Source organism: Natrix helvetica (genome assembly GCF_964273705.1).
Source record: "Natrix helvetica genome assembly, chromosome: 2".
Classification (NCBI taxonomy): Eukaryota; Metazoa; Chordata; class Lepidosauria; order Squamata; family Natricidae; genus Natrix; species Natrix helvetica.
Genome location: NC_138552.1, coordinates 294,399,323 through 294,426,374, shown reverse-complemented (window position 1 = coordinate 294,426,374; position 27,052 = coordinate 294,399,323). Strand labels below are relative to the sequence as shown.

Genomic DNA, 27,052 nt, shown 5'->3' with positions numbered 1-27,052 from the left:
GCCAGGGGTGTCGGTCGGAAGAATCCGAGAGCCGTGTTTTGGACTCAAAAACATTGGATTGAAAACTTCTGACGCTTTCGTGAGCTGCAGCACGTTTCAACAGATGCCTGGGGCGACGTATAACCAGAATTGCGACGGCCGTTGAGGACTAGCTGCACCCCGATCTCTTCATGGATTTGCCAAGAAAGTGTGCAAATCCTGACCCACAACAGCACAGTCCCTTTTGGCAACATCCGCCCTCAACTTGCCCTTCGCGGGGCTGCCAGAAATTGTCCCGTTTGGACAGAGGGGAAGGTGACATGTGTGTGTGTGTGTGTGTGTGTGTGTGTGTGTGTGTGAGAGAGAGAGAGAGAGAGAGAGAGAGAGAGAGAGAGAGAGAGAGAGGAGGGAGGGAGGGAGGGAGGGAGGGAGGGAGGGAGGGAGGGAGGGAGGGAGGGAGAGAGAGAGAGAGAGATCTGTACCTGTGTGTGATGTGTGAGATCTGTACCTGTGAGATCTCTGTGTGAGATCTCTGTGTGTTTGTTTGTGTGTGTGCATGCACATGTCCCAAAAAGTCAAATGGCCCATCCCCAGCTTTGCCTGACCAAAGCCTCGCATCTATACGAAAGGGGGCGGAGTTCGGTTACCTAATTTTTGTGGCCATCTTGACTTTTTTTTCCCCCTGCCTCCTCTCTGAAAGCCCCTCTCCCCCAAGAAGCCGCAATGTAGCGGAGGCTGAAAAGGAGACCACTCGGAGAGCCTTTTTTTAAAAAAACTTTCCAAACAAAAGTCGAGATTCGGGATTCTAGTCCTCACTGTTTCAACTGGAGCCCGGAAGCACCGCTTTCCTTCATCAGCCACTGTCTCTTGGCCTCGAAGAGGAGGATGCTGGCAGCCATGGCAGAGTTCAAACTCTCCACGCCGGGGACCACGGGGATGGCCAGCTGCTTCCCGCCACTCCTCTCGACCAGCTGCTTGGCTTCGGGGCTCACCCCATGGGTCTCCCCGCCGACCACGACGGCCACGGAGGCCTCCATCCACGGATTGTAATACGGCTGGAGTTTCAGCAAGATTGGTTCTTCCTCCTCCTTTTTCTCCTGGCCGCCCAGCTGGGACGTCCGGTTGGAGGATTTGGGTTTCCAGGGAGCAGCCTGGGCTGGGGAAGCCTGTTTGGCCTCTTCTGGGGGCCTCCCGTGACCACTCTCGGCCACGTGGATGCAGCTCTCGGTGGGCAGGTAATTGGGCACCAAGTCCCACTCCAGGTTGGAAATGATGGGGATCCGGAAATGGGCTCCCATCCCTGCCCGAAGGACTTTGGGTTCCCAGGGATCAACGCAGCCTGCAGGAAGGAGGAGAGGAAGAAGAAAGAGGAGGTAGCAATACTTCGCCATATGGGCAAAGGTAAGGGGGGGAGACTTCAACTCCCAGAATTCCACAGCCAGTTAGAGGGTACAGCCCTCTTAAAGCCTGCTGGCTGGGGAATTCTGGGTGTGGAAGTCCTCCCCTCTTAAAGCATGCTGGCTGGGGGATTCTGGGAGTGGAAGTCCTCCCCTCTTAAAGCATCCTGGCTGGGGGATTCTGGGAGTGGAAGTCCTCCCCTCTTAAAGCATCCTGGCTGGGGAATTCTGGGAGTGGAAGCCCACCCCTCTTAAAGCATGCTGGCTGGGGAATTCTGGGAGTGGAAGCCCACCCCTCTTAAAGCATCCTGGCTGGGGAATTCTGGGAGTGGAAGTCCTCCCCTCTTAAAGCATCCTGGCTGGGGGATTCTGGGAGTGGAAGTCCTCCCCTCTTAAAGCATGGCTGGCTGGGGGATTCTGGGAGTGGAAGTCCTCCCCTCTTAAAGCATCCTGGCTGGGGGATTCTGGGAGTGGAAGTCCTCCCCTCTTAAAGCATCCTGGCTGGGGGATTCTGGGAGTGGAAGCCCACCCCTCTTAAAGCATGCTGGCTGAAGAATTCTGGGAGTGGAAGTCCATCCATCTTAAAGCATAGCTGGCTGGGGAATTCTGGGAGTGGAAGTCCATCCATCTTAAAGCATGCTGGCTGGGGGATTCTGGGAGTGGAAGTCCATCCCTCTTAAAGCATTCTGGCTGGGGGATTCTGGGAGTGGAAGTCCATCCCTCTTAAAGCATGGCTGGCTGGGGAATTCTGTGAGTGGAAGTCCTCCCCTCTTAAAGCATTCTGGCTGGGGAATTCTGGGAGTGGAAATCCTCCCCTCTTGGCAGTCAAAGAAGCTGCACAGAAGTAAAACCATCTTTTTACCCTCTTCAAATTGAGACAATATCAAAATCTGACGACCCAGGATTCGCACTCGGGCTCGGCTCATGAAACCCTCCTTTCCCTTTGCAGGGGAAACATTTTGATACACCCGCCTCACGTAAAATTTCCAAGCAAAAGTCCTGACTTTTGCCAGAAGCGATCCAACCACCTCCTCCCACCTATTGTGCCAATTTCCCCCTTCCCACCCCATGGAGGGATGACCGAGATCAAATCCAGCCCACTTCTCCCCATCCAACCAATGCCCAGCGGCCCCCTCCTCACCTTTTACAAGCAACACACTGTAGCAGCCGGCTCCCGCCGCCGATCTGAGGATGGTGCCCAGATTTCCGGGGTCCCGAATGTTGTCGCAGATCAGGGTGAGGGGCAGGACTTGCTCCTGCGGGATTTCGGGGTAGGTCATTTTGGCGTGATGGGGCATGGCGAAAATGCCTGCGAGAAAGCAAGAGAGGCGGGAGGTGATTGGCTGGGAGGGGAAGAGGAGTCAGACTGGGTTGGGGGCAGAGAAACAGGCCTTGGTCCAACCCCCAGCTGCAGATTGAACCCTGAGCTGACCAGATCCTTAATCCCCATGGCCTCAGCTGGACCTCTGTAGAGATTCTCAGTCACCCAGGTCATAGTTGTCCCCAAAGTGCTTTTTTCAGGAGGCAAATGACCTGCTGTCTGCAAGGAGTTTCAACCCTTCCATTCCCCAGAGCGGAAGAAGCTTCTTTGGATGAGAAGTGAAACCTCTTCAAAGAAAAAACAAGAAAGTCCAGTTGCCTCCTGAAAAAAGCACCTTTGGGGCAACTGTGGCTTGGATGACTGAGAATCTCTACAGACCTTTAGCTATACAATTTGGGATGGACACCCTTGGAATGGTTGTGGGAGAAGGAATGGATTTCCAGAGGGAAAAGAATTGCAGACTACAGTAACAATATTGCACCACCCAGGTGACCCTGAGGACACAGAGAAACCTCCAAGTGGGCTGAAGGACGTTCTAAAAGGATGCAAATGACCAGCTGTCTGCAAGGGGTATCAATCCTTCCGTTCCCCACCATCATCCAGTCAGAGATGACAGTGGATGACAGTCTTTTCTAGTCCCGTCTTAGGCACAGAAATTCAGCCGGGTGACTTTGGGTCAATCACTAGGAGACTGTGAATTCTAGTTTCATTTTAGGTGGCTAAAGCTGGCTGGGTGACTATGGGCCAATGATTGATAGTGTAGACTGAACTCTAGTCCCGCCTCAGGCACGAAAGCCAGTTGCGTGACTTTGGGCCAATCACCAGGAGACAGTGAGTTCTAGTCCTACATTAGATATGAAAGCTGATTAGGTGACTTTGGGCCAATCACCAGGAGACGGAGAGTTCTAGTCCTACATTAGATATGAAAGCTGACTGGGTGTCTTTGGGCCCATCACTGGGACATGGTGAGTTCTAGTCCTGTCTTAGGCTCGAAAGCTGGCTAGAGGATTTTGGGCCAATCACCAGGAGACGGTGAGTTCTAGTCCTGCATTAGGCATGAAAGCTGATTAGATGACTTTGAGTCAATCACCAGGAGATGGTGAGTTCTAGTCCTGCATTACTGTAGTTTTCAGAGTATAAGACACACTTTTTCCCTCAAAAAAGAGGCTGGGTGCGTCTTATACACTGAATACAGCAATTTTGCCTCCCGAAACCCCACCCCCTTCATCAAAATGGCCGTGCAGAGTCTTTAGGAGGCTTCCAGAGTGCTCCTGGGAGTTGGGGAGAGAAAAAATAAGCGAAAAACAGGGCTTTTTTTGCTCAATTTCCCCTGCTCCACCCCAGCTCCCAGGAACATTCTATAAGCCCCCTAAAGGCTATACATGCCTTTCTGACAAAAAAACTGGCCCTTTTCGTGAAAAATGGGCCATTTTTGGCTCATTTTTGCAGGGCCCCACCCCCCACGAGCACTCTACAAGCCTCCTAAAGGCTAGTCATGCCCTTTTTTTGAAAAAAAAAATGGGTCTGTTTTCACGAAAAACGGGCCATTTTTGGGAGGTCTGCAGAGAGTTTAATTTGCCTCTTCAAAATCTTGATGCATCTTATACTCCAGTGCGTCTTATACTCCAAAAATACGGTAGGTATGAAAGCTGATTAGGTGACTTTGAGCCAATCACCAGGAGACAGTGAGTTCTAGTCCCACATTAGGTATGAAAGCTGATTAGGTGAACTTGGGCCAATCACCAGGAGACGGGGAGTTCTAGTCCCACATTAGGTATGAAAGCTGATTAGGTGAACTTGGGCCAATCACCAGGAGACAGTGAGTTCTAGTCCCACATTAGGTATGAAAGCTGATTAGGTGACTCTGAGCCAATCACCAGGAGACAGTGAATTCTAGTCCTGCCTTAGGCATGAAAGCCAGCTGGGTCAGCTCCTGTCTCAGCCCAACCCACCTCACAGGGTTGTTGTTGTGGGGAAAACAGAAGGAAGAAAGAGTATTAGATATGTTCCTTGTTTCAAGTTACTTATGAAATCATAAAAGCAGGATAAAAATCTCATAAATACACAACAACTATGTCTGAAGCCTTCCGATTTCTACTGGAACTTACCAATTAACCCCTGTGGTGTGATGACGTCTGACCACATCTTGATCTCGTTGTATTTCACTTTGACGAGGGCGGCCCGTTTGAGTTTGGCCGCAGGCAGCAGCTTCAGGTTCTCCATTAGGCTAAAGAAGATCGTCTGCGGAACAGCTCCCGCCTCCAGGGCGTCTGTAATGAGCCTCCGTCCTTCCAGCAGGATTCTCCCATGCTTCTCGCGAAACGCTCTGGACTTAGCAAGGGTCACCAAATTCCTGTTGGGAAAAGCGGGGTCTGTGAAAGTCTGCCAGGAAGGCTTTAAAACAAAAGGAAGAGCAAAAGAAAGTAACAGGGCATCACCCAAAAGTGGGCTGATTCTCTCTATCTATCTAATCTCTGTCTCTATCTCTCTATCCATTCATCCATCCACCGTTCTAATTTTATATCTGTCTGTCTTTGTAGCTATCTTTCTTTCTCTATCTCACTAGCTTTAATCTATCAAGTTCTCTAGCTATTTCTATCATCCATCAATCAATATCTATCTGTCTGTCTGTCTATATCATATCTATCATCGAGCTATATCATGTTTCTATCATATTTATCCATCCATATCTATCTTTCTATCCATATCCATCTCTATTGTGTATCTGTCTTGCATGTCCATCTCTCTCTCTCTCTCTCTCTCTCTCTCTCTCTCTCTCTCTATCTATCTATCTATCTATCTATCTATATGCCTACCTACCATCCACCATCTGTCTCATCTCTATCTATACCTATCATCTATCAATTTCTATCTATCTATATGTATGCGTACATCTATATGTACATATCTCTCTCTCTCCCCCAGTATCTGTCTCTGTCAATCTACTCTATCTATCTATCTATCATCTATCTATCTATCTATCTATCTATCTATCTATCTATCTATCTATCATCTATCTATCTATCTTCCATCCATCCATCCATCCATCCATCCATCTATCCACCGTGTTTCCCTGACCTTGACCCCCAAAATAAGCGCTTGGACTTATTTTCAGGGAGGTCTTATTATTTTTGAGGTGCAGGAGGCAGCGAGCGTGGTTACCCCATGGCTGCTACTGTGCTGGAATATTTTTGGGGAGGGCTTATTATCCGGGGAGGTCTTATTTTCAGGGAAACAGGGTATCTATCATCTATCATCTATCTATCTATCTATCTATCTATCTATCTATCATCTATCTATCTATCTATCTATCTATCTATCTATCTATCTATCTATCATCTATCTATCTAAATATCTAATCTATCTCTCTGCCTACCTACTATCCATCATCTATCTTATCTATACCTATCATCTATCCATTTCTATCTAATCTATATGTATGTACATATCTGTCTCTCTCCCAGTATCTATCTGTTTATCTGCCTGCCTGCCTACCTGCCTACCACATTTATCCTCTATCTATATCATCAGAAAATCTCTTTTCGCCTCGATTCCCCTCAAAACTACAATTCCCAGGAAGCGTTGCGCGGTCACAAGCCGCGACTCCCCGTGTCTCTTCCGAAGGACGCTGGGAATTGTGGTTCGCTTCTTCCATTTCTATTTACTTCCCCCAGTAGCTCGCACTACAGCACCCAGGATGCTTTGCGCAAATGAAATTACCTCAGTCGCTTTTCGTTGGGTCCGGCCCGCTCATAACGCAGCTCCGCCTCTTTGGGTTCCGGTTCCGGTTGGCGCTCCTTTGGGGGCGCTTTAGGGATATAAGGGGCCTTAACTTTGCTGGGGACGATCCGTTGCTTCTCTTGCGCCTCCGCGGCCGAGGGAAGCACGCGGAGGGGTTTCCTTCTTAGACCGCGAATGCCGCGGCGGCTCCCAAAGCTAATCCGACACGGCGTCAAGAGTAGAGGAGCCCACGCATGCCTAAACAAGGACGCCATCTTGCTCACGGGCGGAAATAGTCAAAGATGAGAGTATTAGCACTAGTTTCGCGAGATTTCGATGTCAAGGAGATGGATAGCTGTGCCGAATCAGAACAATTATTCTTTTCAGCAATAGAGAAAATGATATAGAGCGCCTAAAACCAACGGGAACTTCCGGTTGGAAATAGCAGCTCCTATTGGCTGTAGTTTTCAATGAGGGGGTGGGGATTTTCTATAGCGAAAGATTGAGTCCGCGTGAAAACGGGTCTCCGGCCATGTTGAATCTGTGACGTTATCAGACAGCGACACGCCGCGACAAAATAAAATAGCCTACAATCCCAGAACCCGAATTACCTTCGCGATCTTTTGAAAGAAGAAAATGAAGGCGAGACGCGCGTTACACTTTGTCTTCAAAGTCGGCGACCGAGCTAAGACCATCCGTTTTTACCGAGAGCTACTGGGCATGCGCGTAAGTAGGCTGTGGGGGAGGCGGCCAGGGACCCGAGAAAACCCGGTGGGCTTTGAACCTAAGAGATGACGTCAGCGCTATGGGCACCCCCGAGGCGGAAGTCCACCAAGATTTGATTCCCTAGAGTGGCCATTAAGGTACGGCCACCTGTTGCATCCAAATTTCCGTGACGAACGTCGTTTGCTTTTTGCCAACGATTAATTTCATAAAGATTTACATTTAAGTTATTTTCTATGCACTAAGTAAGACCGTAGTCACTTGTCCATGTACAGGGAGTCCTCGGCTTGCAACAGTTCATTTAGTGACCGTTCCAAAGTTATAACGGTACTGAAAAAAGTGACTTAGGACTCTTTTTCACACTTACGACCGTTCCCATGGTCGCATGATCCCAATTCAGACACTTGGCAAACCGACGCATACTTATGACGGTCGCAGTGTCCCCGGGTTATGTGATCCCCTTTTGCGAACTTCTGACAAGCAAAGTCAATGGGAAAGCCAGCTTCCCTTAACAACCATTACACCGAAGTGTCTCACATTTATGACGGTTGCAGTGCCCCTCTTTTGCGATCTTCTGACAAGCAGAGTCAATGGGGAAGCCAGATTCACTACACAACCAGGTTACTAATGTCCTTCTATTTATTTTATTTATTTATTGAATTTATAGACCGCCCCCTCTCCCCGAAGGGACTCGGGGCGGTGTACAGACAGCAGCTAAAAAACCATATACACAGTAGAAAATATTAGATACCCCTTAAAAACAGATTAAATATACAGCCGTACAATAATAATAAAAGTTAAAAGCAGCTTAAAAGGTCTACCCCCCAAAATTTAAAATACCGGCCAGAAGGATTGAAGATTAAAACTACGGTTAGGCCAGGCCAGCTAATTGGAACAGGTGGGTCTTAAGTTTCTTGCGGAAGGAGCGGAGATCGGTGGTTGTTCTGATGTCTTCTACATACTAACAGCAGTCCTTCACTTAACGAATGTGGCAGGGAAGGTCGTAAAATGGGGCGAAACTCACCTAACAACTGTTTTGCCTAGCAACAGAAATTTTGGGCTCAATCGTGGTCGTAAGTCAAAGACTTACTGTATAGAAATATATTTGGTAAATAAATAATTCAAGAGACACTGCGTTTCTGTCTTTTCCTCTGTGTGCAAATGACTTGAATCTCAATCTCAATCCATGCAAATAGAGCTGGAAGGGACCTTGGAGGCCTTCTAGTCCAGCCCCCTGCTCAAGCAGGAGAACCTACTATCTCAGATAAGTCCAGTCTCTTCTTAAAAACCTCCAATGTTGGAGTATCCACAACCTCTGGTGGCAAGCTGTTCCCCGGGTTAATTGTCCTCACTGTTAGGAAGTTTCTCCTTAGTTCTAGATTGCTTCTCTCTTTGATTAGTTTCCATCCGTTGCTTCTTGTCCTGCCTTCAGGGGTTTTGGAGAATAATTTGACCCCCTCTTCTTTATAGCACTCCTCAAATATTGGAAGACTGCTATCATGTCTCCCCTAGTCCTTCTTTTCATTCAACTAGACATACCCAGTTCCTGCAACCGTTCTTCCTATGTTTTAGTCTCCAGTCCCCTAATCCTCTTTGTTGCTCTTCTCTGCACTTTTTCCAAAGTCTCAAGATCGCTTTTTTGACCAAAATTGGATGCAATATTCCAGGTGTGGCCTTACTAAGGCTTTATAAAGCAGTGCTAGTCCTTCATGTCATTGAAGGGGAATAGTAACAAGGATACAAACTTGTTGGTTTTCATAGAAATATTTGTTTTCTGTAACACATATATATTATGCCTTGCATTTGTAACATATAAGCTTGCGTACTGTAAGTGCCTTTTGTTCCCTGCAACTGACTTCCTATGGCCCTGTTATTAGGGTCTGTAGAATAACTGGCAAATGTCAAAACGTGTGATCCTTGCCATTTGAACTCTTATCAATCTGCAATCTATGGGCATAGAACTTATCCCAGAATGGAGCTGTAAAACTGACACCTTTGATATGTCCCCATCTTGCCTAAGAAGGTATCTCACTTTTGATCTGTGCCCTTCATGATAGGGGACTAAAATGGCCAATCCTGGGAACAGAGGAAAGATAGTTCAGAATGGAAAGATTGGTTCAGAATGCGGCCACGCGGGTAGTTTCGGGAGTCTTTAGATACTCCACGTAACACCTCTCCTGCGTGAGCTGCACTGGCTGCCTGTGGCTTTTCGGGTGCGTTTCAAGGTGTTGATTATCATCTTCAAAGCGCTCCATGGCACAGGACCTAGCTATTTGCGGGATCGTATCCTGCCCCATACATCCCTTCGGCCGATTCGCTCACACAGAGAGGGACTCCTCCGGGTGCCGTCCACTAGGCTGTGCCATCGGCCGATGCCCAGGGGAAGGGCCTTCTCTGTGATGGGCCCGACCCTCTGGAATGACCTTCCCCCTGACATTAGAACGACTACGGACCTCCGCTCCTTCTGCTGGAAACTCAAAACCCACCTGTTTCATCTAGCCGGCTTGGCCTAATTCCAGCTTTCCCTCCTCAGTTTGTATTTTTAAATTTTATGGTTTGGTTTTAAGATTTAAGTTTTTAATTCTTATAAATTTGTACAGGGGATATTTAATTCAATTTTAGTTATGTATATTATCGAGTGTATGGTTTTTAAATTTGTACCTATACACCGCCCCGAGTCCCTTCGGGGAGAGGGGGCTGTCTAGAAGTTTAATTAATTAATTAATATAAGACTGATAAGGCTAGTGAGTGGTATTGTAAAGCCAGGATGTTATTCTATGATGTCTCTAACTATATAAAAAGGAGCTACACCTTCTCTGAAGGGTAATTCTTCCCTGCATATCCTTGGAGTATGTTGGGAACAACTGACCATCATGTCTTTAAACTTTGATCAAATATTAAATGCTGATTGTTATTCAAGCCTCCCTTTAAGTCTCATGTTTGGCTCATTGTGATTTGGATGTGTTCTCAAACTTCTATGGGTCTCAACCAGGAGTGGGTTCCTGCCAGTTCTATAGAAGAGGTTCCACAAATCTACAGTGCCGTTTAGAACCGGTTGCAGCTCCCTCCCCCCGCCCGTCCGCACATCATCAAGATGAAGAGCGAGCAGAGGAATTCTGGGAGTTGAAGTCCACAAGTCTTAAAGCTGCCAAGTTTGAACACCCCTGGGTTTTTTTTCTAAAGGGTTAGGGGTGCAATTCACCCTTCTCATTTAGTGTATATCCTTATAAGAAACATTTTTTCCATACTTATAAGATTTGGGTGCATCAATGCTTCTAAGGTGGAGAGCCAGACTGGTATTTTCCTATAGTTTCATTGTTTAATTTTGTCCCACACTGATAACAATGCGTTTCTTATATAATGCCTTTGGAAGTATCGATATGCCATGTTTCTCCTGTACCAGAGAAACGCATGCCACCCTAGTTTATATATTGTGTCACAACCCCTGGTATGCCCAAATATGGGAGGGAACACACTGCTTCCCTTTTCTGTCATTCGACTCACTCCAGGAGACCATCCAGGCAGAAAACCACAGAGCTAAATAGTTTGAAATAGATCTATACTAGTCTCCCTTTATTTATTTATCAGCACAAATACAACATATATAATATGTTGTATGTGTATATATGTATATGTATGTATATGCGTATGTATATATGTATGTATGTATATGTGTGTATATATATGTGTGTGTATGTATGTATATGCGTATGTATATATGTATGTATGTATATGTGTGTATATATATGTGTGTGTATGTATGTGTATGTATGTATGTATATATGTGTGTGTGTGTGTGTTGTATTTGTGCTGATAAATTTGTAACACAAATACATACATACATACATATATATATATATATGCTGGTGTTGTTGTATTCAGGTCTTTTCCCGTGTAAGATTGAGATTGTCTTGGCCAACGTAGGCCAAGACAATCTCAATCTTACACAGGAAAAGACCCGAATACAACAACACCAGCATACCTACACCCGTGTGTGTGTGTGTGTGTGTGTGTGTGTTGTATTTGTGCTGATAAATAAATAAAGGGAGGCAACATTAAAAGTAAAAATATGGTTTTCTGCCTGGATGGTCCTCAAATTAAACATTGGACACAGTGTAACTGTCCTGGCAAAGTCTTTGCCATACATACTAAGATATAAAGTTATACATTATAACCACCATGCTTATTTACGTCTATTCAACGTTTACAAATATGATAAACATATCGTATTTCCAACCCTGTTGCTTTGTTAGTTTTAATCATACATTTTCACGATTATAGTTTCATACATAATTCTAAAATCCATTCTATAAATCTTAGTCATTGCTTATTTTGGGTCTTTCCTTTTTGTTCCAACCATCGATAAAATTTATCCCACATCAGTTTATCCATCTCAGCACAAATCAGAATTTTCCTAATTACTTCCTCTTCTTGTGGAATTTCACTGTTTTTCCAGTTTGGGGCAAAGATCATTCTTGCTGCCGCAATAATATGTATTGTTATGTTTATCGTTTAGGATTCCCAAAAGAAATAGTTCCGGTTTGAATTCTATTTCCTCTTCGGTTACTCCAATAATAATAAACTTCTATTCCTCAAAGTTATCCACACTTTCACCCCCGTGAGTGCAGCTGCTTGGTGGTACAGACCAAAAACCCCTTTCCCTTTCGACTCTTGCAGTAGTTTCAGATTAATTCTCTTTTTTTTTTCCTTGCCAAATGAATATACTTCATGTGATCTTGATTCTACGCCTCTGTTTACTGACCAGTTTGATGTGGGTTTGAACCAACAGGTCCTGCGGCATGAAGAATTTGAAGAAGGTTGCAAGGCCAGCTGTAACGGGTATGTCGGTTTCATCCTGGCTACTCTTATCAAAGAAACTGTCTGGATTGGAGGTTTTACAGGCTGTGGGAGGGAGGGAGGGAGGGAGGGAGGAAGGAAGGAAGGAAGGAAGGAAGGAAGGAAGGAAGGAAGGAAGGAAGGAAGGAAGGAAGGAAGGAAGGAAGGAAGGAAGGAAGGAAGGAAGGATGGATGTGTAGGGAACTAGACAGAACTTCTCTCTGTCTTCCTTCTGCAGAGATTTTGATGCTTTATAACTGCAAGCCCTCCAGCAGACACAGTGATTTTACCTCCTGTGTTAGCTTTGAGTTGTCTTAGCTGCGGTACAGGGTGTCCTTGACTTACAACAGTTCGTTTACTGGCCATCCGAAGTTACAGCGGCATTGAAAAAAGTCACTTCTGACTGTCTCACTAACGATCTGTCATGCCCCCATCAGATGGAAGATGAACAGCTGGCAGAGAGCCGGAGAGTGGCTCCGTTGGCTGTGGAGGAAACGGGGGAAGGGCAAAGCCAGGCTGGGCAGAGCAGGGGAGAGGTAGAACAAGGGAGAGGGGGCTCAGATGAAGGCCAAGGCCCACCCCCTCCTCCTCCTCCTAGGGCACTCAGGGAAGAAGGCAGAAGAGAGCAACGGGGGTTGTGTGGCTTACGAGGAAGGAAAGGGCCCCTATGCCCTTCGCAAGGCATTGTATTATCACCACCCTTCTTTTCCTTCCTTTTCTCCCTCCCTCCCTTCTCTACTTCCTTTCTTCCTCCTCTCCTTTCTCTTTCCTTCTTCCCTTACCTCTCCCCTACTCCTTTCTTCCTCTTCTCCTTCCTGCCCTTTCTCCTTCTCTTTCTATCCCTTCCTTCCTCCTCTCCTTTCTCTTTCCTTCTTCCCTTACCTCTCCCCTACTCCTCTCTTCCTCTTCTCCTTCCTGCCCTTTCTCCTTCTCTTTCTATCCCTTCCTTCCTCCTCTCCTTTCTCTTTCCTTCTTCCCTTACCTCTCCCCTACTCCTCTCTTCCTCTTCTCCTTCCTGCCCTTTCTCCTTCTCTTTCTATCCCTTCCTTCCTCCTCTCCTTTCTCTTTCCTTCTTCCTTACCTCTCCCCTACTCCTTTCTTCCTCTTCTCCTTCCTACCCTTTCTCCTTCTCTTTCTATCCCCTCCTTCCTCCTCTCCTTTCCCTTTCCTTCTTCCCTTTCCTCTCCCCTACTCCTCTCTTCCTCTTCTCCTTCCTACCCTTTCTCCTTCTCTTTCTATCCCCTCCTTCCTCCTCTCCTTTCTCTTTCCTTCTTCCCTTGCCTCTCCCCTACTCCTCTCTTCCTCTTCTCCTTCCTACCCTTTCTCCTTCTCTTTCTATCCCCTCCTTCCTCCTCTCCTTTCTCTTTTCTTCTTCCCTGCCTCTCCCCTACTCCTCTCTTCCTCTTCTCCTTCCTACCCTTTCTCCTTCTCTTTCTATCCCTTCCTTCCTCCTCTCCTTTCTCTTTCCTTCTTCCCTTACTTCTTCCCTACTCCTCTCTTCCTCTTCTCCTTCCTACCCTCTCTCCTTCTCTTTCTATCCCTTCCTTCCTCCTCTCCTTTTCCTCTCTCAACTGGTGTATTTTTGGGATGGTATAACCCGCAAGCCCGGTTATAACTTTATACTTATCATTTCCCATTCCCTTTTCTTCGCTATCATATCCCAACTATTTTTCATCTATATCTCATTCTTGAACATCTATATATTAATACTTGCTTTTCTATTCCCCCCCCCCCTCTTCCCCTCTTTTTCAATAAATAGTGCCTGGGTTTTATATCCCTCTCTCTTACTTTCTTTTCCAAATTTCTTTCTCTAGCCTGACTGTTTGAATTATTGTCCTGCTTCTGTGTGCTTATCTTGCCCTGCTGATTGATTGACAGCAGTCATTCTGCTTACAGCATTTGGACTGGAGTATCTGCAGCCAGAAGCTGCTGCAAGTTTGTGGGAGAGCTTTGCTCCAGGCCGGAGAGTAAACGGGACGTTGGGGGCAAAGTTGGTGCCAATAAAGGGACTTACAGCGGTTCTCTGACTGTGTTGCGTTAGTGCCACGCCTTGGGGCATCACACGATCATTGCAGCTTAATGACCGTGTGATTCACGAATCGGCTGAAGTGATTTGCTTAACACCCGGGACATAAAATTCAGCACACCTCGTTTAACAACTGCCTCGTTTAGCAGTGGAAATTCTTGTTCCGTCTGTGGTCATAAGGCGAGGCCTACTGCTAAACTCCAGGCTGTTCCGAGGGAAGGAGAAAGCATAAGAGATTTTTATTTTTTTTACTTGTGATGCTGTTCCTGTAAACAACTTAAGCTGGGTATGTTTCTAGTCCCTATGATGGCAAATGGAGTAAAACTATGGTGGGCTATGGACCAGAGGATGACCACTTTGTCGCCGAGCTAACATACAACTATGGCGTTGGGAATTACCACCTTGGCAATGATTTCCTGGTAAGCGTCATTCCCATTATGGCTTTGTGATTGTTATATAATCTGAAAACAATAACTTTGCAACCAAGGGGCACGTCAATTGGTTCTTGTGATAACAGAATAACAGAGTTGGAAGGGGCATTGGAGGTCTTCTAGTCCAACCCCCTGCTGAAGCAGTAAACCCTATGCCATGTCAGACAAAGTTATGGCATTTGCAGTGTCCTGCGATCACATAACCATGCTTTATCATGGTTTTGTCAATAAATTAGCAGTTATGACTGTCCAATCTCTTCTTAAAAACTTCCACCCACAACGTCTGGTGGCAAGCTGTTCCACTGGTTAATTGTCCTTACTCTTAAGAAGTTTCTCCTCAGTTCTAAGTTGCTTCTCTCCTTGATTAGTTTCCACCGATTGCTTCTTGTTCTACCCTCAGGAGCTTTGGAGAATAGTTTGACTCTTTCTTCTTTGTGGCAACCCCTGAGATGTTGGAACATTGCTAGTCCTTCTTTTCATTAAACTAGACATACCCAGTTCCTGCAACAGTTCTTCATAGATTTTAGTCTCCAGTCCCCTCATCCTCTTTGTTGCTCTTCTCTACTTCTCTCCTTGATTAGTTTCCACCCGTTGCTTCTTGTTCTACCCTCAGGTGCCTTGGAGAATAGTTTGACTCCCTCTTCTTTGTGGCAACCCCTGAGATATTGGAAGACTGCTATCCTGTATCCTCTAGTCCTTCTTTTCATTAAACTAAACATACCCAGTTCCTGCAACTGTTCTAAGTATGTTTTAGTCTCCAGTCCCCTAATCATCTTTGTTACTCTTCTCTGCACTCTTTCTAGAGTCTCCACATCTTTTTTAAAAAATTATTATTTTTTCCCCATGTTTATACAGGGGATGACTGTTGCCTCGAGCCAGGCTGTGAAAAATGCCAAAAAAATGCAGTGGCCGCTGAGGGAGACCTCAGGAGGCATTTATGAATCAGAAGCTCCAGGAGGATATAAGTTCTTTCTGGAAGACAAAGAACAACCCCAAGAAGGTAAGGATCAGAGCAGAGCAATGAAGCTGCAGCCACTCTGTTTCCACATTTGATGATGCTCTGAAGCCTTAATGCAGGGAAGATGATAGAAAGTACTCAAGAGCTTTGAAGAATCTATCTATCTATCTATCTATCTATCTATCTATCTATCTATCTATCTATCTATCTATCTATCTATCATCTATCTATCTATCTATCTATCTATCATCTATCTATCTATCTCTCTATCTATCTCTATCTATCATATATCTTATCTATTTATCTATCTCTATCTACCTACCTACCTATCTACCTTATTCTACATCTATTTATCTATCTATCTATCTATCTATCTATCTATCTATCTACCTACCTACCTACCTACCTACCTACCTACCTACCTACCTACCTACCTACCTTTCTGTCTGTCTATCTATATCTCTATCTATCTTATATGTATCTATCTATTTATCATATCTATTCTATCTATATCATATCTATTCTCTATCATCTATCTATCTATCTATCTATCTATCTATCTATCTATCTATCTATCTATCTATCTGATTCTATCTCTCTCTATCTTATTCTATGTCTGTCTGTCTGTCTGTCTGTCTATCTATCTATCTATCTATCTATCTATCTATCTATCTATCATCCATCTATCTATCATCTATCTATCTATCTATCTATCTATCTATCTATCTATCTATCTATCTATCTATCTATCTATCTATCTATCTATCTTATCTATCTATATGTTGTGGCCCAGCAGGATCCGGTTGAGCTGCTGATGGACTCGGATAGTGAGGAACCATATGAATCTACCTTGGACAATGTGGAGGATCCTGTGCAGGGTTCAGACTCAGAGCAGGGACCAGAGAGGCTGGTTGGCCACCAGGAGGCGCCTGAGGCATGGAGCAGATGGGAGGATCAAAGGCAGTTTGTCCCTGATGCTAGATTGAGAAGGGCTGAGAAACGGAAGCAGCAACTCCGTAGGCAGACTCACAGAAGATGATTAAGCACAGGTGGTTGTGGATTGGCCCCTCCCAAGAGAGATTATAGGTGAGGCGTTGGGAGGGGACATTTGCAGGAAACAACCGTTCGAATTAATAGTGAAGAAAATCTATCTGTGTATTCTAGTCGTGTCTGTTTGTTTGGACTATCAGCGTTGCTTCATTTTGAATTATCTGGGTTGCTCCATTGAACTTGAGTTGTCTGGGCCCTCAGCCAAAGGATTCGTAATTAAACAGTGGCAAAAAGCCAAGCCTGTGTTCTGGTTTATTCACAGGTGTGGGGGGGGGGCGGGTCAGAACATCTATCTATCTATCTATCATCTATCTATCTATCTATCTATCTATCTATCTATCTATCTATCTATCTATCTATCTAATCTCTCTCTCTCTCTCTCATCTATCTATCTATCTATCTATCTATCTATCTATCTATCTATCTATCTATCTATCATCTATATTTTTCCTTATCTCCCTCCCTCCCTCCCTCCCTCTGTCTGTCTGTCTATCTCTCCCTATCTATCTATCTATCTATCTATCTATCTATCTATCTATCTATCTATCTATCTATCATCTATCTATATTTTTCCTTCTCCCTCCCTCGCTGTTTGTCTGTCTGTCTATCTATCTAATCTATCATCTATCTATCATCTATCTATCTATCTATCTATCTATCTATCTATCTATCTATCATCTATCTATCATCTATCTATCTATCATCTTCTACCTATCTCTTCCAGCTCTATTCTATTCTAAGCATTCAGACACCCTTCAGAAGGGATTGGGAAACTCTGAGACCTTCTGCTAGTTGGGATGTGCTGTTGAAGGCCTCTGGCTGACCCACACAAGGGTCCGAATGTCCCAGGGTGAGTCTAGTCCAGGGGAAGATGTTTTCAGTGGCCAGGTGGCCCCCAGCTCACTTTGTCCTGCTATCAAGTCTTGACTCAAACCCATCTATGTTGTTGTTATCCTCCAGATCCGGTGCTAAAGGTGACTCTGGCTGTATCCAACCTGTCAAAATCGGTGGATTACTGGTCCAAATTGCTGGGCATGAAAGTGTATGAGAAGGACGAAGGCAAGAAGAAAGTTTTGCTCGGTTATGCCAATAACCAGGTGAGGTTGATGTCTTTAGGGCAATGTTTCTTCTCAACCTTGGAGACTTGAAGATGGGTGGACTTCCCAGAATTCCTCAGCCTGCATGCTTTGAGATATCTGGACTCCAATTCCCAGAATTCCTCAGCCTGCATGCTTTGAGATATCTGGACTCCAATTCCCAGACTTCCTCAGCTGGCATTCTTTAAGATATCTGGACTTCAATTCCCAGAATTCCTCAGCCTGCATGCTTTAAGATATCTGGACTTCAATTCCCAGAATTCCTCAGCCTGCATGCTTTAAGATATCTGGACTTCAATTCCCAGAATTCCTCAGCCTGCATGCTTTGAGATATCTGGACTTCAATTCCCAGAATTCCTCAGCCTGCATGCTTTGAGATATCTGGACTTCAATTCCCAGAATTCCTCAGCCTGCATGCTTTGAGATGTCTGGACTTCAATTCCCAGAATTCCTCAGCCTGCATTCTTTAGGATATCTGGACTTCAATTCCCAGAATTCTTAAGCCACCACATCCTAAAGCACACAGGCTGGGGAATTCTGGGAATTGAAGTCCACCCCTCTTAAAACTGTCAAGGAGACATTGCTCTATTCCTTCCATCCGAAGTGCCCTCCAGAATAGTTGGACAGCCAGTCCATAAGGCTCTGCCAAGGTTAACATTATGGGAAAAGAAGTACGATGCAGTTGAAGGGCATCACGTTGAATGAAGCTCTTACACTCTAGCAAAACTTTATGGTCAAGCCTGTAGTCCTCCACTCAAGAACGGACACCTGAGTTAGGAATGGGTTGTTAAGTGAATCTGGCTTCCCAGGAGGTCGCAAAAGGGTCATAAATATGAGTCAGTTGCCAAGCCCCTGAATTTTGATCATGTGACCATGGGGATACCGCAACGGCCGTTAAGTGGGAAAAACATTCATAAGTCACTTTTTCCATTGCCGTTGTAACTTTGAATGGTCACTACATTGTAAATTGTTTTAAAGTGAGGGCTACCTGTACAGTGTGACAGTCCCAGACTGGCGGAGAGCTGCAGGAGGCCGTCGCGGCTCAAAACAGAGCCTCGATGAGTGGCCTTGAGTTGGCCAAGCGCCCCCCCCCCTGCCCTGAATGAAACCACATTTCACACCCCTGACATAGAGAGACCGAACCATAGTTTCAACAGGGAAACCGTGAACATCCTAGACGAAGCTAGTAGTAACTTAATAGTAGTAACTGTGAGAGGGATCTTGGAGTCCTAGTGGACATCCATTTAAATAGGAGCCAGCCGTGTGCAGCAGCTGCCAAAAAAGCCAACACAGTTCTAGGCTGCAGCAACAGAGGGATAGAATCAAGATCACGTGAAGGGTTAATACCACTTTATGAGGCCTTGGTAAGGCCACACTTGGAATATTTGCATCCAGTTTTGGTGGCCACGATGTGGAAAAGATGCGGAGACTCTAGAAAGAGTGCAGAGAAGAGCAAGAAAGAGGATTAGGGGACTGGAGACTAAAACATATGAAGAATGGTTGCAGGAACTGGGTATGTTTAGCTTAAGAGAAAGAAGGACTAGGGGAGACATGATAGCAGTCTTCCAATATCTCAGAGGTTGCCCCAAAGAAGAGGGAGTCAAACTGTTCTCCAAAGCACCTGAGGGTAGAACAAGAAGCAATGGGTAGAAACTAATCAAGGAGAGAAGCAACCTAGAACTGAGGAGAAATTTCCTGACAGTCAGAACAATTAATCAGTGGAACAGAAGTTGCCTCCAGAAGTTGTGAATGCCCCAACACTGGAAGTCTTTAAGAAGATGTTGGATAGCCATTTGTCTGAAACGGTATAGGGTTTCCTGCCTAGGCAGGGGGTTGGACTAGAAGACCTCCAAGGTCCCTTCCAACTCTGCTATTGTATTGTAAGCTAAATCCAAAAATGGTAGAGAATTCCTGAAAGCTTGACATTCAGGCAGATCCACCATCAACAGGCAGGTAGAAATAAACCACATTTGCAAACCGCCACAAAAAGTCAACCAAAAACCACGAAGGGAAACAAAGCAGAAGACATCCTCTCCTGCTTTCTACACCCAGATAAGCAGGGATTAACACCAGACAAACTTCATCAAAATAAGTCGAAAGCCATGCTCCCAAGAAAAGACCGACTACCAGAATAAGACTCGACGTCCACCCAAATTTACAATTCAGACGTTTTTGCATCATGAACTGGCGTGTCATTTTGTGTGGCTTTTTTTTTTTGTAAACCCTATTGTTCTTATTTTTATTTTATTTTTAATTCTAGTGTAAACTCGAGTTGCAAAGCATCGAACAGGATGTGGATCACAGCACAGCTTTCGGACGAATCGCCTTCTCTTGTCCGAAGGAAGAGGTAAGATACAGGAGACACAACCGAAGCCCAGTGTGCAATTGTGACTATGGTTGGAGTTAGAGTAGGAAGGTCTGTTTTGTATTCATAGGGAGTCCTCGATTTACGACCACAATTGACCCCCAATGTTTCTGTTGCTAAGCAAGGCTGTTGTTAAGCGGGGTTTGCCCCATTTTATGACCTTTTCTGCCACCATTATTAAGTGAATCACCCAGTCGTTAAGTGAATTCACCTGCCCCCATTGACTTGGCTTATCGGAAGCAAACTAGGAAAGTCACAAATGGGGATCAGAGAATCCCCAGGATGCTGCAACTGTCATAAGTACATGCCAGTTGCCAATCACCCCAATTTTGATCACATGACCCTGGGGATGCCACAGCAGTCGCAAATGTGAAAAACGGTCATAAGCCTTTTTTGTGTGTGTCATCCTAAATTCAAACAAACACTAAAACAACACTTGTAAGTCAAGAACTTATCTGGATGTCTGTAGCACGAAGTATAGTGTCAGGAATGAAGAAGGGTTTTGAGCAATGTTTCAAAAAGGACTTCATGTCTAGAAAATCTTTTTGCATTTTGAAAATACTTTGTTTACATTTTGAAAATGATTTCATTTTGAAAATCTTTGGTTTTGAAAATTCTTTTTACACTTGGAAAATCTTTTTACGTTTTAAAAGTTCTTTCTGCATTTTGAAAATACTTTCTTTTTATATTTTGAAAAGGTTTTTCTGTTTTGAAAATTCTACGTTTTGAAAATCTTTATTTTAAAAGCTCTAGGTTTCGAAAAACCTTTGTACATTTTGAAAATACTCTGCTTACGCTTTGGAAACGCTTTCCTTTCATGTTCTGAAAATCATTTTATGTTCTGAAAATTCTTTCTACATTTTGAAAACCTTTTTACGTATTAAAAAATCTTTTTAGGTTTCAAAAAACCTTTTTACATTTTCAAAATACTTTCTTTTTACGTTTCAAAAATACTTGGTTTATGCTTTGAAAATGCTTTCTTCCCATGTTCTGAAAATCATTTTATGTTATGAAAATTCTTTCTACGTTTCGAAAGATCTTTTTACATTTTCAACATACTTTTGTACATTTTGAAAATATGTTTACGTTTTGAAAATGCTTTCCTTTTATGTTCTGAAAATCATTTTGTCCTGAAAATTCTTTCTACGTTTTTTTACGTTTTAAAAACTTTTAATGTCTTGAAAGATCATTTTACATTTTCAACATACTTTTTTACATTTTGAAAATATGTTTATGTTTTGAAAATGCTTTCCTTTCATGTTCTGCAAATCATTTTATGTTATGAAAATGCTTTCTACGTTTTGAAAACCTTTTTACGTTTTAAAAACTCTTATGTTTTGAGAAACCTTTTTACATTTTCAACATTCTTTTTACCTATCGAAAATACTTTCTTTACGCTTTGAAATGCTTTCTTTTCGTGTCCTGAAAATATTTTGGTTATGAAAATAATTTCCTTTTACATTTCGAAAATACTTTGTTTACGTTTCAAAAATGCTTTCTTTTCATGTTTTGAAAATATACTTTATTTTTCTCTTTTGAAAATTCTTTCTAGAAGGGGAGGGCTCTTGTTTGCAGCAAACTGACCATGCGTCTCTTATATTTGTCCTCCTCTCTTTCCCTTCTCCCCAAATTTCTTCTTCCTTGGATCCTGTTCCTCACCATTTGCCAAGTTGCCTGCTATCGAAGCCTTAATGAAAAAGGAGAACCAGAAAATTTTGACGCCTCTTGTGAGCCTGGACACACCAGGGAAAGCAACGGTGCAAGTCGTCATTTTGGCCGATCCTGTAAGTTCCCTTAAAATAGATATGTTACTGGGTTGTGGGCCGAACTTTGTTCATTTCCAGTCCCTGTCTTTCAGAGATAGACTGCTTCCGAACAAAGCAATAGCACTTAGACTTACCGTATTTTTTGGAGTATGAGACGCACCGGAGTATAAGACACACCAAGATTTTGAAGAGGTAATTTTTTTTTAAAATTGCACTGTGCAGACTTCCTAAACCCTCTGCACGCCTCATTTTTTGCCAAAAAATGGGCATGCATAGCCTTTAGGAGGCTTGTAGAGTGCTCCTGGGGGCTGGGGGGGGGGGGGCAAAAACGAGAAACAAATGGCCTCTCTTTTGCCCTCCCCAGTCCCCAGCAGCACTCTACAAGCCTCCTAAAGGCTCTGCACGGCCATTTTGGCAAAGGGGGCGGGGTTTCGGGAAGCTCAAAATGCTGTATTCAGTGTATAAGACACACCCAGATTTTCACTCTTTTTTGGGGGGGGGAAGGTGCGTCTTATACTCCAAAAATACGGTATATACCGCTTCACAGTGTTTTCACAGCCCTCTCTAAGTGGTTTACAGAATCAGCCTCTTGTACGGATCATCATTGATTTCTCGTAGGATGGCCACGAAATCTGCTTCGTGGGGGACGAGGCCTTCAGGGAGCTCTCCAAGGTGGACTCGAACAGTGAGAAGCTCTTGGACGAGGTGAGTTGGGGGTCCTCTCTTCCAGGTGTCTTGATAATGCGATGACCTGGGGGCACCAAGGCCCTTTATTGCTTCAAATTCCCCCCACATGCTTTCATGTTTCTGGCAAGTCCCAGAGCCAAGGGATGATGTGCAATGCGCACGCACACCCACACACACGCCCCTCAAGCAGCCTCTGGTTGCAAATAGTCCATCCCAATAGTGTGAGCCCCAAGAAAATTCAGCAGGCCAGTTGAAGGGTCCAGAAAGCCAAGGAACGAGGCAGGAATCCAAAAATCAAGAAGGAATCCAGGGAAGTTCAAATGTCAGCACTCACCACTCCAGGAAGTCAATGTTTGTTCCCGACAAATGTCCCTCCCTAAGTCTTAGTCCTTGTGAAGAGGGCAGGGCACTCTCCTCCCGAGTAGTCAGGTCAGCCTGCGCTATTCTCGCCTTCTCTCTACTCTCCATGCTCGTGGATCAGGAGGGAGTGGTTCCTGGTCATCGCCTGAGCTCTGTCTCGTGTTTATGATGAATGTATTTTTATGATGACTATGATCATGATTTATCACTTATAGTTTTTATGTACAGTGAGAGCTGATGCACCGAAGACAAATTCCTTGTGTGTCCAATCATACTTGGCCAATAAAGAATATTCTATTCCTTTTCCTATTCCTATTTCTATTCTTTTTCTATTTCTGTTCTATTTTCTATATTGTATTCTCAATAAAGATTCTATTCTATTCCTATTTCTATTCCTATTCTATTCTATTTCTATTCTTTTTCTATTTCTGTTCTCTGTCATATTCTCAACAAAGATTCTATTCTTATTCTAGTCTATATTTTATTCTAGTCTATTTTATTCTCAATAAAGATTCTATTCTATTCCTATTTCTATTCCTATTCTATTTCTATTTCTATTTCTATTCTTTTTCTATTTCTGTTCTATTTTCTATATTGTATTCTCAATAAAAATTCTATTCTATTCCTATTTCTATTCCTATTCTATTTCTATTCTTTTTCTATTTCTGTTCTCTGTCATATTTTCAATAAAGATTCTATTCTATTCTTATTCTAGTCTATATTTTATTCTAGTCTATTTTATTCTCAATAAAGATTCTATTCTATTCCTATTTCTATTCCTATTCTATTCTATTTCTATTCTTTTTCTATTTCTGTTCTCTGTCGTATTCTCAATAAAGATTCTATTCTATTCTTATTCTAGTCTATATTCTATTTTAGTCTATTTTATTCTCAATAAAGATTCTATTCTATTCCTATTTCTATTCCTATTCTATTCTATTTCTATTTCTATTCTTTTTCTATTTCTGTTCTATTTTCTATATTGTATTCTCAATAAAAATTCTATTCTATTCCTATTTCTATTCCTATTCTATTCTATTTCTATTCTTTTTCTATTTCTGTTCTCTGTCATATTTTCAATAAAGATTCTATTCTATTCTTATTCTAGTCTATATTTTATTCTAGTCTATTTTATTCTCAATAAAGATTCTATTCTATTCCTATTTCTATTCCTATTCTATTCTATTTCTATTCTTTTTCTATTTCTGTTCTCTGTCGTATTCTCAATAAAGATTCTATTCTATTCTTATTCTAGTCTATATTCTATTTTAGTCTATTTTATTCTCAATAAAGATTCTATTCTATTCCTATTTCTATTCCTATTCTATTTCTATTTTTCTATTTCTGTTCTATGTTCTATTCTCAATAAAGATTCTATTCTATTCCTATTCTATTCTATGTTTTATTCCATTCTATTCTATTCTATTCTATTCTATTCTCAGTAAAGATTCTATTCTATATTCTATTCTAGTTATTCTATTCTCAATAAAGATTCTATTCTATTCCTATTCTATATTCTAGTCTATTCTATTCTCAATAAAGATTATATTCTATTCCTATTTCTATTTTTATTCCTATTGCTATTCTATTCTATATTTTATTCCATTCTATTCTATTCTCAGTAAAGATTCTATTCTATTCCTATTCTATTCTATATTCTATTCTCAATAAAGATTTTACAATACAATACAATTTTATTCTATTCCTATTTCTATTTCTATTCCTATTGCTATTCTATTCTATTTCTATTCTTTTTCTATTTCTGTTCTATGTTCTATTCTCAATAAAGATTCTATTCTATTCCTATTCTATTCTATGTTTTATTCCATTCTATTCTATTCTATTCTATTCTCAGTAAAGATTCTATTCTATATTCTATTCTAGTTATTCTATTCTCAATAAAGATTCTATTCTATTCCTATTCCTATTTTTATTCCTATTGCTATTCTATTCTATATTTTATTCCATTCTATTCTATTCTCAGTAAAGATTCTATTCTATTCCTATTCTATTCTATATTTTATTCTCAATAAAGATTTTACAATACAATACAATTTTATTCTATTCCTATTTCTATTTCTATTCCGATTGCTATTCTATTCTATTCTATTTCTATTCTTTTTCTATTTCTGCTCTATATTCTATTCTCAATAAAGATTCTATTCTATTCCTATTCTATTCTGTTCTTTATTCCGTTCCATATTTTCTTTTCTTTTCTATTCAAGGCAGGGAACAATATTTATTTAATTTTTTCTTCCTTGCAGGCAATGGCGGCTGATAAGAGCCACGAGTGGTTTGCCAAACAGAACCGCCCCAAGCCTTCGGCATAACCCACCTATGACTCCTTTCCAAACCTGGCAAACAGGAAGCTTAAATCCCACCTCTGCGGTATTGCCGGATTTGTTGTCTTTTTCAAGTTTCTTTTCCCCGCCTCTTTTGGGTCCTGCAGGGTTTCGCAGTGAGGGAGGGAGGGTGTCGTTGTGCGTTCCAGTTCACACAACCCCATGACGTTTCTCGTTCCGATGAAAAAGCAGGAAAAAAACTCTTACTTTGGCTGGAAAATTACTTGGAACGGATTACAAGGACGATCTCTACTTGTCTGGACCGGCCAGCTAAAATGGAGATTTTGTTGTTGTTTTTTTCAAACCCTCAATTTAATTCTAGCAAACTGGCATTCCGCTCCGTTTAACGTGGCTTGAATTTTGAGCGGGCGGACAGTGCCAGATTTCGCGGTTAGGTGCAGAGTTTCAATGTGCCTTACTTTCAGTCGGGCAAGATACTGATTGCAACTGCCGTTGGGATTTTTTGGGGGACCCACCTTTTTTCTCTTCCCCTCCCCAAGCATTAGTGCATCTTCCATCTTCCAACTCAAGGTTTATAAACCACAGAGGCAGCTCAAAGAAGTCGCAAACACTAAACCTGGTTCAGAGGCCAGTTGCGGAGGAAAAAAAACCCTGGATGTTGAGAATTACAACTGGCCTGCAAAATCTCGAATCTGAGACCCGTGGAATTAAAACAAAAAACTTACAAAAAGGATTTGTATATGTCTGATTCTTTCTTGCCGGTGGTGGCGGCCGATAAAAACCACAAGTGCGTTGTCAACAGCAATAGCGATCGCACTTAGAGTTATATACTGCTTTATACTGCTTTAAAGCCCTCTCTAAGTGGTTTAGAGTCAGCATATTACTCCCCTCCGCCCCTCCCAATGATATCTGGGTCCTCATTTTACCAATCTTGGAAGGACGGAAGGACGAGTCAACCTTGAGCCAGTCAGAATCGAACTCCTGACTGAGCAGAGTTAGCTTGCAATACACCTTTATAACACTTGTGCAACAATGCCTATCTGTCTTCCTTCCTCCCTTCCCTAGCAATAGCCCTTAGACTTATATACTTCTTCGCAGTGCTTTTACAGCCCTCTCTAAGCAGTTTATAGAGTCAGTCTGTTGCCCCCAACAATCTGGGTCCTCATTTTACCCACCTCGGAAGGATGGAAGGCTGAGTCAACCTTGAATCAGTCAGGATCGAACTCCTGACAATGGGCAGTGTTTGTCTGCAATAGTATTTAGACTTATATACCATTTCACAGTGCTTTACCGCCCTCTCTAAGCGGTTTACAGAGTCAGCCTCTTGCCCCCAACAATCTGGCTCCTCATTTTACCAACCTTGGAAAGATGGAAGTCGACCTTGAGCTGGTGAGGATCGAACTCCTGACAATTAGCAGAGTTAGCTTGCAATACTTCCTTATAATTGTGCCACAATGCCTGCCTGCCTGCTTTTCTTCCTCCCTCCCTTCTGTTCCCTCCCTTTCTCTTCCCTAGCAATCACACTTAGACTTATATACCGCTTCATAGTGCTTTTACATCCCTCTCTAAGCAGTTTACAGAGTCAGCCATCTTGCCCCCAACAATCTGGGTCCTCATTTTATCAACCTTGGAAGGATGGAAGGATGAGTCGACCTTGAGCCAGTCAAGATCGAACTTCCTGGCAGTCGGCAGAGTTAGCCTACAATGCTGCCGTCAGGCCTGCAGTTATATTCCTTTTAGGATATTTGGCTTGACACACACACACTATTATTTTTCTATGCTGTTTCATTAGTGTAGTAATTGGGAGGAGGGAATAGAAAGTAGTATAATTGTACAATGTGTTGTTGTCATTCCTTTCTAGAAGCCCAAGGTCATCTTTTGTCTCCGCTCCTCTGCACCTGACCAGAACCAGCTGGGTGGAGATGCCAGCGTGGCTAAAAAAGATTGGACCATGTGATGGATTTATGGGTGTGGGGATAAGATTATGAACTTTCAACTGGGTGCAATCCCAGGAAGCTTTTAGATTTGGGATT

General features: G+C 43.0%; 2 protein-coding genes across 2 annotated transcripts; one reads left to right on the top strand and one right to left on the bottom strand.

Annotated features, from left to right (window-relative positions):
- Positions 1-660: 660 nt before the first annotated feature.
- On the bottom strand, positions 661-6,699 carry MRM3 (mitochondrial rRNA methyltransferase 3). Its single transcript, XM_081945484.1, has 4 exons — positions 6,418-6,699; positions 4,806-5,050; positions 2,518-2,685; positions 661-1,318 (listed from the first exon to the last, which is right to left on the bottom strand). The coding sequence occupies exons 1-4, from the start codon at positions 6,690-6,692 to the stop codon at positions 792-794; spliced, it is 1,215 nt and encodes a 404-aa protein (XP_081801610.1). The 5' UTR covers positions 6,693-6,699; the 3' UTR covers positions 661-791.
- Positions 6,700-6,923: 224 nt separating this feature from the next.
- Positions 6,924-25,749, top strand: GLOD4 (glyoxalase domain containing 4). The gene is made up of 9 exons (XM_081945494.1): positions 6,924-7,143; positions 11,930-11,979; positions 14,301-14,421; positions 15,289-15,433; positions 17,402-17,538; positions 19,799-19,885; positions 21,574-21,687; positions 22,288-22,374; positions 24,981-25,749. Exons 1-9 carry the CDS (start codon positions 7,054-7,056, stop codon positions 25,044-25,046), a joined length of 897 nt encoding a protein of 298 aa, XP_081801620.1. The 5' UTR covers positions 6,924-7,053; the 3' UTR covers positions 25,047-25,749.
- Positions 25,750-27,052: the final 1,303 nt, after the last annotated feature.

Bases quoted from the DNA above. Each gene is read 5' to 3' on its own strand.
- GLOD4 (XM_081945494.1), top strand. From the start codon at position 7,054: ATGAAGGCGAGACGCGCGTTACACTTTGTCTTCAAAGTCGGCGACCGA. The intron at 11,980-14,300 runs GTATGTCGGTTT...GTATGTTTCTAG, and splicing joins TGCAAGGCCAGCTGTAACGG to TCCCTATGATGGCAAATGGA. The intron at 15,434-17,401 runs GTAAGGATCAGA...GTTATCCTCCAG, and splicing joins CAAAGAACAACCCCAAGAAG to ATCCGGTGCTAAAGGTGACT.
- MRM3 (XM_081945484.1), bottom strand. From the start codon at position 6,692: ATGGCGTCCTTGTTTAGGCATGCGTGGGCTCCTCTACTCTTGACGCCG. The intron at 2,686-4,805 runs GTAAGTTCCAGT...GCTTTCTCGCAG, and splicing joins CACACCACAGGGGTTAATTG to GCATTTTCGCCATGCCCCAT. The intron at 1,319-2,517 runs GTGAGGAGGGGG...TCCTTCCTGCAG, and splicing joins CAGTGTGTTGCTTGTAAAAG to GCTGCGTTGATCCCTGGGAA.